We start from the raw sequence: 13,859 nt of genomic DNA on the forward strand, positions 1-13,859 counted from the left end.
AGGAGGTAGAAGAAAGAGAGGAAGACCACAGACTAGAAGGATAGCTTTGAACAGGGGGGTTATGGGCAAGGGCTTGCAGGATCTGGGCAAGGCAGTGGAGGATAGGGATTCTTGGATATGTCTCATTCACAGGGTCGCCATGAATCAGCCAACTTGAGGGCAGCTAACAGCAGCAACAGAGATCCCGCTTCCCTTTTGGCCATGTGGGCTCTGGGTGACAACACTGCATTTCTCAAGACATTTATGTGCAGTTGCATTTGGAAAACTTTTGGGTGCTGTTTTGGTAAAACATGTCAATTGTAGTTCCAATTTAAAACCATTGTACTTTTGTTCGGAGGTGGAAACTGCAAAGAGTTAAGTCCTAGTCCTTTGGTTCCCTTTTTAAGATTCCCCTCTGTTGCAGCTAAAATGCAGTATGTATTTTGTGCATTTTGGTTGTTCCAATAAAGGTGTCAGTGCTATGTTGATTTTGGATGTTACTGTACTTTGCTGTATGGCCAAAATAGCTACCTCTGGATATATTTTCTGGATCTGAGAATACTGCATTTTATGTGCAACAGGGGAACCCTCAAGAGGGAGCTTCACATAGGACAGAGGCAGACTGGATCTCAAACTAAGTTTCTTTTTGTGTTCCTAATGGCATGTAAATTTTCTTTCCTGGCTTCTATGCCTCTTTGTCTCCTAGAGCCCACATGGTCAAAAAGGAGGAGTGATCTCTGCCTACATGGATATCTTTCTGTTCTGTACCATCTTAACAACAAAAGCACGTTGACAAAGTGCAGCCCTATGACTAACTTCCGCCGTATTTTTCTTTCTCCTGTATGATTTTTAATGCCTTTGCCTGGTGAAGAAGCTAGTGAAGCTTTCAAAACTTCTGAGTCCATGCCCCCTTCCTCTTTGCCCTCAAATAACTCACTGGAATTCAACTGGTTCCAAATCTGTGGGGCGAGCCCCTCAGACACTGGGACACTTCTACTTCGAGGCTCCCCTGGGGTCTCTTCTTTGGGGGCTGAGAAGCCTGGGCCACTGGGAAAGGCCAGGGACTCCTGAGAAAGAAAAAGGAGGAGGAATACTTATCTCTGAGCACTAGAACCAAACACCATTCTCTACTCCATTTCAAAAGGACTGTGAAAAAATGGGCTCACCTGCTGCAACAGGTCTTGCTTGCGAGGTCGTTCCCGTCGCTTTGTAGGAAAGCTGCTCAGTGTGCCAGAGTCCTTCAGGGGGCCACTGTTGGAGTGGAGCAGCTGGTTCTTGTCCAAAAAGCAAGAGTCTGAAACGGGGAATGCAGCACATAGGGTCTCCAATCAAATGGGGTTTGGGTGAGAGCAGGTGAAAAACCCAAGGATATGGTTCTCCTTTAGGATAAAGGGCCAGAGATTTTATCTGTCTGAGACTAGAAGCACTGCCGCAGAACAATCCTCACCAACGCCCCTCAACGACAATTTTTGCAATCTACAAAGCCAAGATCAAGCATCCCCTGGAGAAACATGACCTCCAGAGTAATTTGTTTGCTTCTAGAAAAGCTAGTGTCACATGGCATGACAAATGGCTGCCCTGGCTTCAAACCACTGTCTTCCAGGATCTATTGGTAGCAAGTTCAGCTGGAGAGTTAACAGAGCAATACTCTCAGTACAAACAATACTCTCAATACAAACAAATGCACACAGGATGCCACCTTATAGTGAATCAGACCATTCATCTATCCTAGCTACTCTGGCTGGCAGCAGTTTTCCAGGATTTCAGGCAGGATTCTTTCCTAGACGTTCAGAGGGTCTTAGTTCAAAAATAGGATGATGCAGGGTGTGGCATACAAGGTGGGAGAAGGCCCAGCTAGATCCACGCAACATGCCTATCACCATTTCCTTTCCTCCCCATCCAGAGAAATATCCTTTTAACATCCCAGACCAAGTTTCACAGAGAGAACTGGGACTGTATGGTCCCAGAAAAGCCAGAGCCTCAGGCTTGCTAGCCAAAGGCACCATGCATTACCTGTGCTGCTGCTGGTCCTACTCTCAAAGCGTCCCAAGGGGAGCGCAGAGGAACTGCTGCCTCCGGACCCCAGGAAGGGTGGCTGGGCTGGGCTAGGGGATGTTGGCTTCGTGTGGCGACTTCCCAGTTCAGCCAGGGCCTGCTGGATCCCAGCTGGGTCACTATGGATGACGCGGTCCAAGCGATATACTGTACTTGTGGTGGGCGCAGGGGGCAGACTCAGACCTGGAGAATGGTCGTCTGTGTTCCTGCTAGAGAAGCGGGAGGAGAACAAAGAAAGCATTACAAAAAGGAAAGTGAGCTTTTCTGCTGCAAGGGAGGGGGCAGGCTATCTCTTCCTTCTCTAATTCTCAAGACTCTGCTCCCCCATCCTGCTACTTTTGTTGATACACATTTCTCTTATGTTAGTAATGCAAGGTGTTCCAGTCAGTTAGGAAATATTACACTTATGGACTGCAAGTGCCCCAGCCAGGCAACAAAGCTGTAGTCATATTTTGATGGCATAGCTGATTGAATCAGAGAAATATTCATCCAAACTGGCTGTAGTGAGCTGGACCTCTGGCACTAGCCAGATGACTTCTGGAGTCTGGTTAGCATCATGGCCAAACTGGTGTCAAAGTCCAGTGATACAGGAAGGTTGAAAAAGGTATTACAGGTTGAAACTCCCTTATCCAGAATTCAAAAATCTAAAACCTTTTTCACGGGTGGCTGAGATAATGACATTTTTGCTTTCTGATAATTCAATGTACTCAAACTTGTTTTCATTCATATAATTATTAAAAATATTACATAAAAATATTTCCAGCTAGGTATATAAGAAGTATATAAACAAAAATGAATTTCATGTTTACACTTGAGTCCCACCTCAAGTATATACGGAAATATCCCAAAATCTGAAATAATCCAAAACACGCCAGGTCCCTGCTTTTCAGATAAAGCCTCTAGTGACTTTGCCGGGTGCCTTTTGCATTAGCTTAGCAGTTTGAGGCTGGGAAGGGACTGAGGGGATGAATTTTTCTCAGCTGTTAATTTGCCTGCGTGGTTCTCACAGCTACTGGGGGATGATGGGTCACACTTGTGCATACAGATTTTCTCTGCTTCTGAACTATACAAGCATTGGGAGTCCATCCCCATCGGCCTTCCCCTCAAGGAGGTACACTCTCTTCAGTGGCCCCATTTAGCTAGCAATGGGGAATTGGATCACAAGTCAGGGATGAATTGGTTAGAATTATCTTTTTAGGGGCTCAGTTCTGACATGGGCTGTGAGGGACTACTGGGCCCCATCAAGTGAAAGGACTGGAATGCTTCTCTGCTGTGTACCATCTGCTGCATCATTTACCACCAATGAAGCCCATGCTATAGAAGCAAAATGTGTCTGTGCTCTGCACTAAAAGATATCTTGAGGAAGACTGGAACTATATCCAGGCCCGGTACAGAATATTGGCTGTGAACAACTAGGCCCTGTTTATTTAATTCTGAGGACAACAAAAAATACCAACAAGCAGATGTTTACTTAGATACTTGATGTTACATCATACCCCTTAAGAAGAGGCCTTAGTCTTAGGAACCTGCAAACAATGTGTACTTTTAAATTATTTTGTCAATGATTTTAGCTGAGTTAGGTCGCAGTATAAAAGGGTTATCTGCTACTGAAGAAAGCTTGGAGCAACCAAGATTGTGTGCTTTTGATGCGCGTGGAAGGAGTTGGTACTCAGTTCAATTGTGATGTTCAAACAGAATTTTAACATGTTAAGTGCCTATCTTTTGTGGAAGGCTCTAGATCAGGAGAGCAAAATGCAGCTTCTCCAGATGTGTTTGGTCTGTAAATCTTGCAAGTCTTAGCCAGCAGAGCCAAGGTTGAGGACTGTGGCCCTGCAGCATCTGGTGGGCTTTTACCACCCTTGTTCTAGAGCAGAGGGTGGGAGAAGTATGTCCCTCCAGACTATATGGGTCACTTTTGTAGCCCCTCCAGGGGAAGGTGTCATGGAGATATCCCCCCCCCTCACACACACTCAGTGGGGCATGGGAGTAAGTGCTTGTCCCCATAGCAATTATAGTTCCAGGAGATCCTCTTTTCTATGTATTTTAAGCATTTTAATCTTTTTAAAGTACTTAGTTTTAGCATGGAATTTGTTTTAATTATTGTAGTAATTTAATTCTATTTTAATATACTATTTTTGTATGTTTTTAACTGTATGGTGTTTTAAATGTTGTAAGCCGCCCTGAGTTCCAGCCCTGGAAGATGGGTGGGATAACAATTACAACAACAACAACAAATGGAAGTGGACAAGTGACACCGGGACACTTCCTGTTCCTATAAAAGGCCTCTTGTGACTAAAATGGTACAAGAAGCCCCCCCCCACACACACAAATGGGAGGAAATCCCCCCACATCCCTTAGGGGATTTTGAGGGCAAAAAAGTTGTTTTGTTTCTTGCAGTGGACATGTACAGCTCTCCATTACTCCTGTAGGACTAATGTGACCCCCTTGCTTCCTATTGCTGCGCAGTCTTGCTCAAGACAGCACATCTCCAGCTTCTAACAAAAACCAAGCCTGAGACCAATTCATCCTGAACCCTCGCCACCCTGGTGCAAAGAAGGAAAGCCATCATTTTAGAAAATGAGGAATATACTGGACAACAATATATCAAATGTCTCATCGCATTTCCTTTGAGATGAGCTGGGAGGAAGGCAAGGGAATGGTTTTCACTTGTGCTCAAAGATACTGCTTGACGGTCAAATATTAAGGCAGATGGGGTGATAGGAGGCACCATTCTTGCCTTGGCCAAACTGCGTGAGTGACAAGTTGCTCTGTGGATACGGCTGCTTCCCGTTAAGAGACGACTTGTGCACACGGTCAAGCTTGACATGGAATGTCAGTTCAAGAACATGAAAGCATCTTGGAGTGGTGACAGTAGTGCAAAGTTTTGAGCTCTATGGCACAGAAAGGGCTACCTGGGTGCTGTAACCCAATTTTTGAGACCTTTTTTGCACCGTCTTTAAGGTCCTTTATTCAAATCAGCTACTTCATTCAAAGCCCCTTGAAATCAAGGCAGCTCAGAGAGAAACAGAGAGGCCATTGCTCCAAATGGAATAGGAGGTACCCTCTGGAGAACATCAAGCAGGAAAGCTATCAAGTCTCAAACTACTGTAGCTTTTAAGTTTTAGTTTAGTTTTTAATGTTAGCTTTTAGTTGTTTTAATCAGTGTTATAAGCCATTGTGGGACCTGTGCCACAAGAAAAACAAAAACATAGAATAGAATAGTTGCTGCTGAACAGAGCCTAGTCAGTGCTCCAAGCCTTGGAATCCGGCATGTGATGCATGGCCCAGCCATCACAACTAATATATACTAATCTAATCTTTTCAGACAGAATCTATTTTGTTCTGCCTCCCTGAAAATGGATTTGCCTTATCTCCCTTATCACATAAACATCTTCCACTTCTTTCCCATTGCACAACGGGTTTAACAATGGGTGGCCACAGTCATTGAAACTATAGTGACCTCTTGGTGCTCTATGTGGGGCTGACTTTGAGGATGGCATTTCACAGACTCACCTATTTAGAAATGTCGTGATCAGCTAACAGTTTCTAAGTGAGGAGTTAGGTCTCTAGGATCACCTCCTCACTGTTTCCCTCCCCAAAGAATATCAAATTATCAGCCCAACTTGCCATTTTTTGTTTACTAAGATAAACTGAGCTTTGTTTATCTGTATACCACTTTTGTTTTTAAAAGTAGTGGTATAGAAATATTAAATAGGACTGCCCTCCAAATTTTGTTAAGATTCCAATTTACACCAGCCGTTCCACTTGGCTAATGGTAAGATACGTTAAGAATAGTAGTTCAGGAACATCTTGGCAATCCAAAAGTTCCCAGCCTGATCTAAGGAAAAAAGAAAATAAATTTTTCAGTTGACTCTAAGGTCATAGCATTTTACTGCTACTCATCTGATTCCATCTCTCCTGTTGATCAATCCTTCATCCCAGGTTACTCATAATCTTCCCTTGGTCTTACTTCTCCCTCCCTAAAAACAGATTGTTTCTTCACTCTTTCGTTCTCAGTCACATGCACATTCTCTCTCCTCCCCAATTCCCTCTTCCAAGAACTTGCCTGCGGTTCTTGGGAGAGGGCCAGCTCCTCTTGTCACCACCGCTGCGCCCACTGCCGCTCCCTCCGCGACCAGCCTTGCCGCCTCCTCCCCCAGGCCCAGGGTTGGAGCGCCGGTTCTGCCGGTCCATGCCAGGCCGCTGACTGGAGAAGCTGCGCTTGGACATTTCCTTCCTCTGAGCTAAGCTGAGCTCATTGTTGGAGGGCCGCCCACCCACCGAAGGTGCCCCAGAACAGCCCCCTTTCAGGAAAGCGGTAGGAGGAGGCCCGCCTGGTGCTGGCTCTTTCTCGCCTCCACCCCTGCGCTCTGTGAAGTCGCTGCTCTCTGAAGCAGTCTCCCACTCCTCATTGGCCTGGTCAGAGTTCTGGTTGGACAAATCTGGAGACTTTGTGCCAGCCACACGCCGGCTGGCTGATTCTTCTGGCAGTGGAGCAGGTGCTGGGGAGTAGGGCTGCACTGTCCTCTGTTCCCCATTGAGCCGGGCTGCATTCTCACGCTCCTGTTTCAGCCTCCGGAACCGTGGCGGCTTATCCTGCTGCTGGGAACGCCCATGGCGCCGTCGCCGGGGTGGCCGGTCAAAGCCACGGTCTGAGTTGGGGCCAAGTGGCTGTTGTTTTGGGGGGCCTTGGAAACCACTCGAGTCTTCTGGGGTCACTGCTGGAGGTCCGGCCAAAGCCTTCTCCTTTACTGAGGACTCCAGAACTGCCTCTTGCTGCTTCTCAGGCTTCTTGTTGGGCTGGGGCTTGGATGGGGGGCTCCATCCACCAGGGGGGGCACGGCCGCCACCTCTGCCACGACGTGAGGGCACTCCACGGGGGGTGAAGACACGCCCACCACGGGTGCCAGGGTCTGAGAGGCGTGGGGGCATCTTGTCAGCAAACCGAGGTAAGCCAGGGTGTAGGGAAGAATGGGTGGACACATTTGTCACAGGGGGCCCTCGGTTGCGCTGACTTGGGGCTGGTTCTTTGGTCACCTCCTTGTCTGAATGGGCTACATCACTGGCACTCTCGTGAGTCTCACTTCCTGTCTCCGATCCCCGCTGGCGTCGCCTTTTGGGGATCTCTTCATACTCTGAGCCTTCACTCCGTGTCTCGCTGGTATTGCGCGGGCGGAAGTTGGAGCCCGGCCCGGAGGGTTTACCAACTCCATCATCCAGCCGGTAGAAAGGTTCACGATAGCTGCGGAACTCCCGGCTTCTTCCCCGGCCACCCCGGCCACGGCCACTGTATGCTCCCCGAAAGCCTCGCCCTCGGGCGAAATATTCTCCTCGCCCCCTGGCCCGGCCACGGCCAGTGTAGCCTCCGCGCTCATATGGACCATCTCGACGACGCCGGCTCGGCGACAATGGGCCCTGCTGCTGCTCTTTGGGAGGCACAGCTGTTCCTCCATTTAACACTGGCTTGGCCTTGTTCTCTTTGCCTGGTTTTGGAGACTCTTTTGGAGGTTCTGGCTTGCTGCTCACAGGCTCGGCAATCTCCTTGGCCTTCCCTGCAGGACGAATCTCCTCATTTTCGTCCTTCGTCTCCTTTGGAGGTGGCAACTTCTTGATGGGCCCAGCTCGCCGTGGAGCCTTTTCCCCAGCTATCTCCTCAGTCCTCCGGCTGCTGCCAGGACGGGGTCCCCAGCGCGTCTCTGTCTTAGACTCACGCCGGGGCTGCTTGTGGAATTCATGCTGCTGCCGTGGTGGCTTCTCCACCCTCCGTAGAATCTCCTCTTTGACTGGAGCCTCCTCTTTAGGCTGCTCAGCAGGAGGCTTCTTGGCTAACACTGGTCGAATGACAGGAGGCTCAGCTGTTTTATTCTCTTCTTGAGGTTCGCGATGCAGCAGCTGTGGCTCTTCTTCACTTTTGCGCAATGGCTGGATTTGGGGTTCAGGGCGCCCATTCCTGTTCACCTCTACTGGTGCAGTCAAGGCCATGCTGGCTTGCCAGGGTGGCCCTGGCCGTGGTGGCTCATCCACTGGGAAACGGTGTAGTGGAGCAGAACTGCCATTTTCTGAGAAACCCTGGTAGTTCCCCATGTAAGGCTGGGGAGTGACAGCATCGCGCAGGCGAACTGGGGGTGTCTCACTCCTGAAACAAAAGGCAGTAACTTTTATTGTAGAGTGTCACAGCAACTGGTAGTACCAAGAATATCAACCTCATCTCCATCCCTTCCCAGTCAGCCTCTAAGATACAATTGTCTGGAAAATCAACTTCCCTGATATTCAAGAATCAGCGGCTCTCTTCTCTGCAGTTCTGGGGGCACAGCTAACCCCTGAAAAAGAGCCCCTAGAACACCCCAGCCAAAGTGGTTTGCAGCCATATTGGCTGAGGAATTATAGGTACTATTGGCCCAAATGGTAACTTTCATATGCTCTCATCTGAGCCCATCCTTCCTTACTTCATCAAAATGGTTAACACAATTAGCCGCTAGTGACTAGGCTGTCTACTCCTGAAATGCTGCCATGGTGTCAAATAATCAAAGAGAAGCCCATCCTGCACCTTAACCCTTTCTCTTCCTCTTCCTGCTGCTGCCGAAGGGCTGCTGCTTGAGGGCGTGAGTCTGTGTTAGAAGGAGCAGTGGCAAAGACGTCTCCTGCCCAGGCCATCTTGGGATCAACAGGTGGAGTCCCACGCTCTCGGAGGATGGGGGGGTGGCGGTCAAATTGCTCTGAGCTGGAGCCCCCACTGTCTGATCGCTCACGAGGCAGAAGACCTGATGAGGAGAAGGAAGGCCAATACAGAGACATGTCAGTTCTAATAATGCAGGTCACCTTTTAAGCCCACACTCTCTCTCAAGTTAATTAGGTAAATGTGGTTATTATTTCTGCCTACTAAATTGGTAGTAGAGCCTGGACTTCTCTAGCAAAAGCTTACCAGAAGGGTGCACCCCAGGGGGGAAAAAGTCCATGGGAGGCCGCCCTTGCATCATGCGGGGGTCCATGTAAGGTGGGATCATCATCCAGCGAGGGTCGAAGTTCATCTGAGGCATTGGTGGAGGCCGTCCAATGGAGCCTGGGTATATGCCCTTTGGGGGAGCCTGCTGTGATGGAGGTGGGGCTGGGGGTTGCTGCTGCCCTGGTGGCCCAGCCTGAGGGTGGACACTGCCTGAGGCACCCATTGTGGCCAAAGGAGCACCAGTTGGCTGCTGCTGGGCAGAGGAAGCCAAAGGGGGCTGAACCTGGTTGTGTTGTTGCTGCTGCTGCCATTGCTGTTGCTGCTTTAACAACTGCTCCTGAAAGTTGGGGGAAAAAGGGAGAATGAGTTCTCTCTTAAGGAGCAAGGCAAGACAACCACTCCAAAGGAGGCTGCTTCCTGGGCTAGAGAGCCACATTAGGTGGAGATGCAATTGTTGCTTCAGTTAGCTGCGAGGACATCATTAGATGTCAGAGACTCTAGTCTAAGGACTCATCACTGCAACAGAACCACCACGAGCAATGTTTCCTCCAGAGCAACCTTTTGATCTGGAGCTTTTTGGTAACCCAATTCACAGACTCCCCCCAACAAGTATGCTGGGGATTCTGGGAGGTGCAGCCCCCAACGGATAACCTATTTTAGTGGTATGTCTGGTCCAGGGCACACGGCTCCATACCTGCTGCTGTCTTTGGAAGCGAGGAGGCAATGACTTCTGGTACTTTGAATATCCAAGAGTCTGAGCTGGAGGGGGCTGGCGTGCCTGAAGGACAGTCTCCCCCTTGGGCTCCACCTTGGCTGGGATGGGAGGTGCAGGGAGGACAGGCCCAGGCACAGCTGGTGGCTCTTCCCTCACTTCTGGTACTTCCTTGGGGGGAGCAGTCAGAGGTGGTTCAACTGTGGGGTACAGCAATATATGTAAGACACAGACTGTGAGAACCAGCAAATGGCTTCCCCACGTTACCCTCTGTAGCTCTTCAGTGTTCAATAAATGGAACAACACCTCTTTCTATACCAGCCCACCTATGCCAAAAATTCTGCAGGGGAGGCTCACCTCAAGTAACTTTGATGTACTGTGGGACAACCTGTAGAACAACCTTTTCTAGTGGAAAGCTTTTGCCAAAGAGGGTCACCCAGCACCAACTTTTCAATTATTTTACCACCAAGTCAAATGTTTTCTGTTTCCCAGGGACACTTTCAATTTCTTCTACTGCATTTTATTGCCTTTAAATATCCTTTAATGACAACATTTTAAAGTTTTGTGGTCACATGAGCATTTCTAGGTGTATTTATTGTACATTATCCTATTCTGCCTTGGTGAAATGAGTTTTGCAGGTATCTCCTCTCACCACCAGCTGAGGCCTTCCTTCTCATTTGCCTTGCAGTACCGCACTAATTCAAACTAAGAACACCCTGTGAACCACATGGGTTGCATGGTGCTGGTGCCATTCTGTGAATGCCTGAAAAAATATGCCTCGATTCCCTATTCCTGCATGGTAACACTTGTTAAAATTATCAGCAGCAATTTTTGAGAAAAGGTACTGCTAAGAAAACATGACTGACTGAATATCACTTTAAATGGACCTAAATGTCTGCTGGTTTTAGAAACTCTCAAAACTGTTAGGGGAAATTCACTATTTGAAGACTAAAACACCAAATATCATGTGAGGTAACTGAGGGTAATGGGCAACTATAGCAAGTTCAGGGGCCATACAGACTGAATATCATCCCCATGTATGTGGGACTGGTGCCGGTGTTGCAATTGCTTTGGTGCCAGCTCAAAGCCTTTTTTAATTTTCCAAAAATGGAAATATTACTGTTTGGGAATACAACTCTCAGAATCCCCCAACTATTATAGCCATATTAGCATGGGGAATTTGGAAGATACAGTACAAACAGTAATATTTCCAAGCTCTGATTTGCCAAGGTGTTTTTACTGGTTATTTTGCTGTATCTGCTGGCAGTGTTGTAATTTTATTGTTTTAACTAAAGTTGTATACTAACCAGAATGATGAAACAGTTAGGAGCTTTTTGATAAATACTTATAGTTAATAATGATGACTATTTCACTCCAAACTGAAAAATGGAGGACACATATATACTCAACCACAGGTTACCAGCCAGTAAGACATACAAAGTGGCATCCATGTATCATCAGAGAAACCTGTCCCTCTGCCCCCCTTTTTTTAAAGGATAAAGTTTGGTTCCTAAATCCAAATGCTATTTGCAACTAGAGCAGGCCCTCTGAATCAATGAGATTAAATAAGTCACAATTTACTATTCAGGAGCTTATTCAATTGGTCTTTTCTAGTTTGGACTAACAACTGGATGCAGTTCTGGGTGAACTCCCCCCAGCCTTTGAGCTTAGGCATGTGCTTGACAGAAGACAAAGTCATTTCCAATGGTGGTGCCACTATTACATAACATTCTTCCTTGGGACACTTACTTGGTGCCAATTTCCTTACCTGTCATTTCCAGAGCTTTTAAAAGACAGTTACTGCATTGCTCTTTTTCTTTTAATGCTGGTTGTCTGCTTTCAAATTACTTTCTCTTTCTGCAACAACTTCATTCTACCTTTGTTATATTCTAATTTTATAAACTTTGGTTGTTGGTCACCTGGTTGTTTTTTGGAATAACAGGTGGGATATGAACCCTTTACAAACCAAACAGAAGAGTTACCATTACAGGCAGAGTCCAAGTTGCCACCACTGCTACTGCTGTTGCTATTGCCGCCGCCGCCAACAGTACCACGAGGTTTGTTAGCCAGAACAGGCTCCTCTTTCTCTCTCTTCTCCTCTGGGGGTGCAGGAGGAGCTGGTGGGTTAGAGGGCACAGGGGTGGGAGCAGGTGGAGGAGCAGGAGGCTCTTTTGGCGGCTCTGGTTTCAGGCGCTTATCAGGAGCTCCAAACTTCTCGTCTAAGCGCTTGAGTTTCTCAGCACAGGCGGCTCGGCGTTCCTCTTGCATGCGACGCTCCTCTTCCTCCCGCCGACGTCGGGCCCGCTCCACAGCTGCAGAGATTTCTGATGATGACTGCTTTCGGCGCTGGCGCCAAGCCTCATCCTCATCTTCTGGAGGAGGTGGTCGTAGAGGGCGGTCCTGGGGGTGGGGTGGAGAGAAGACGCTTGGTCCAAAGCTGCCTCATCCAAACCAAAGGTTTGAAGCAGTACCTTTTTGGACCTCAACTCCCAGGCAGAACCAGATTCTAGGGTGTTGTAGCCAAAAAAGTAAAATTTCCAGGCTCTATTCCCAAGCATAGCAGATGTTTTGGAGGAAAGGGCTGTTTCTGCCTCACCTGTTACTCCTTGGCTAAGTAAGACAGCATAAGGACAAGTACCAAAATTTCCATAGGAAAGAAAGCATGTCCTGGCCCTAAAATGGCCCAGGATCCCCCAAAACATGACAAAAATGTCCCCCCCCCCCAAAGATGGGGAAATACTGATGTTTCTGAGAGGATTATGGCCCATTCCTCCAAGTTCTGCAGAGGGATAATCCAGACCCTTACCATCCCACAGTTGCCCATTCCTGTTCTATATTGCCTTTGTTCCCATTCACCTTACAATAGTGTTTATGTGTTATTTTTCATCTTCATATATTTTCTGTAACATTCAAAGTAGAATGTAGATGCTGGGATCAAAACTCTGTCACAATATTCCTCCATATATTCTATCACTCTTTTTTAACCAATCTCTGCCTGATAAAGAAGTGTGTGAAACTTTGAAAGCTAGTGTAATATATTTTATGCTTTTGGTCAGCTCAACCAAAGGATGGATTTTTCATCTTGTATGTTTATGGAAATTTTAGGAGTCCAAGAAGTAACCAAGGGGGACGTCTAGTAGTCTTCACACAATATCCTTCCTGCTCTTGGGTAAGACTCCCCAAAGCAGAATGACACAAAGGAGGCCACGGCATCCAGGTTTTCTTGGTGCCCACTGCAAGGAAAGCCATGCTGTTTCTACCACTCTTCTGCAACAGGAACAGGACTACTCACCTAGGCAAGATGGTGATGTCTCTTGTGCACATCACACAATTCACAAACACAGAAAAAGAAATAAAGCTTTCCTCACAGATACCTGCAATTATGTTTGGTCTTTAGTAGCCCAAAGTAATTCCATTTTTCAGCAGCAATGTAACTGAAATGCTACTAAATCAAAGCTTAGAAAAGCTATTTTTAGACTATAGCTTTCAAGTCCCTCTGTCAGTCTAGTCACCGGCTAGTTTTGAGAATCTAAAACTGCAATTTTTCCAAGCTCTACAAGGAAATCATGTGAAATGTGCCCGTTTTCTTGACCTGGCAAGCTAGCAGCTTGCTCCTCCTACAGAATGAATGAGAAGGGTTAATTGCAGAGGTAGTCTATAGAAACTCACCGGGAAGTCATTGGGCTGCCCCCAATTGCCCCGGTTGGGTGGTGGCGGAGGTGGTGGTGGCCGGACTGGAGGAGGAGGAGGAGGCGGCGGTTCTTTGGCATCCTCTGGGGGACGTGAGTTTTCAACCCAGGCTGTTTTCACCAGCGATTGATCCTCTTTTGGGGTTCCAGCCTTCTTTGCATCTGTACCTGACTGGCCTTCTGGGCCAGAAGCCTCATCACTGCTTGGGGGCAAGAGATAAAGGAAGAGAAAAAGATCACATAGGGCTAAGAGAGTTCTGCACTCTCTGCTTGAAGCAGGGCTTGAAGCAGAGATAACAAAACAAAACAAAACAAAACAGAGGACTGGGTGCCCTGAGCTGTCACCAAAATCACATGGGAGTTATTCTGTGAGGGTTGTATCTGAACTGCACCCCACTGGTGTAGCTGACTGAAGCTGCCCTCCTTCCAATTTCACGGGACAGACACATGTTCTACCAGCCACAGAAGGCCGTCTTCCCTG

General features: G+C 47.6%; 1 protein-coding gene across 5 annotated transcripts in view; it reads right to left on the reverse strand.

Moving 5' to 3' along the window:
* Nucleotides 1-13,859, reverse strand: part of PRRC2A (proline rich coiled-coil 2A) — a 52,462-nt gene that overhangs the window by 9,292 nt on the left and 29,311 nt on the right. For 3 of the 5 annotated variants that reach the window (XR_006101925.1, XM_042449354.1, XM_042449355.1), the window contains exons 11-19: nt 13,359-13,581; nt 11,672-12,089; nt 9,672-9,889; nt 8,957-9,314; nt 8,582-8,795; nt 6,101-8,170; nt 1,993-2,243; nt 1,146-1,273; nt 917-1,046 (exon numbers count right to left, since the gene is read on the reverse strand). Coding sequence is in view for 4 of the 5 variants with exons in the window: in XM_042449354.1 (XP_042305288.1) it covers nt 917-1,046; nt 1,146-1,273; nt 1,993-2,243; nt 6,101-8,170; nt 8,582-8,795; nt 8,957-9,314; nt 9,672-9,889; nt 11,672-12,089; nt 13,359-13,581 (4,010 nt within the window). In the remaining variant the exon portion in view is untranslated. The remainder of the gene's footprint in view (nt 1-916; nt 1,047-1,145; nt 1,274-1,992; nt 2,244-6,100; nt 8,171-8,581; nt 8,796-8,956; nt 9,315-9,671; nt 9,890-11,671; nt 12,090-13,358; nt 13,582-13,859) is intronic. The other 2 variants (XM_042449357.1, XM_042449356.1) reach the window with 2 other exon arrangements.

Source organism: Sceloporus undulatus, chromosome 2 (assembly GCF_019175285.1).
Source record: "Sceloporus undulatus isolate JIND9_A2432 ecotype Alabama chromosome 2, SceUnd_v1.1, whole genome shotgun sequence".
NCBI lineage: Eukaryota > Metazoa > Chordata > Lepidosauria > Squamata > Phrynosomatidae > Sceloporus > Sceloporus undulatus.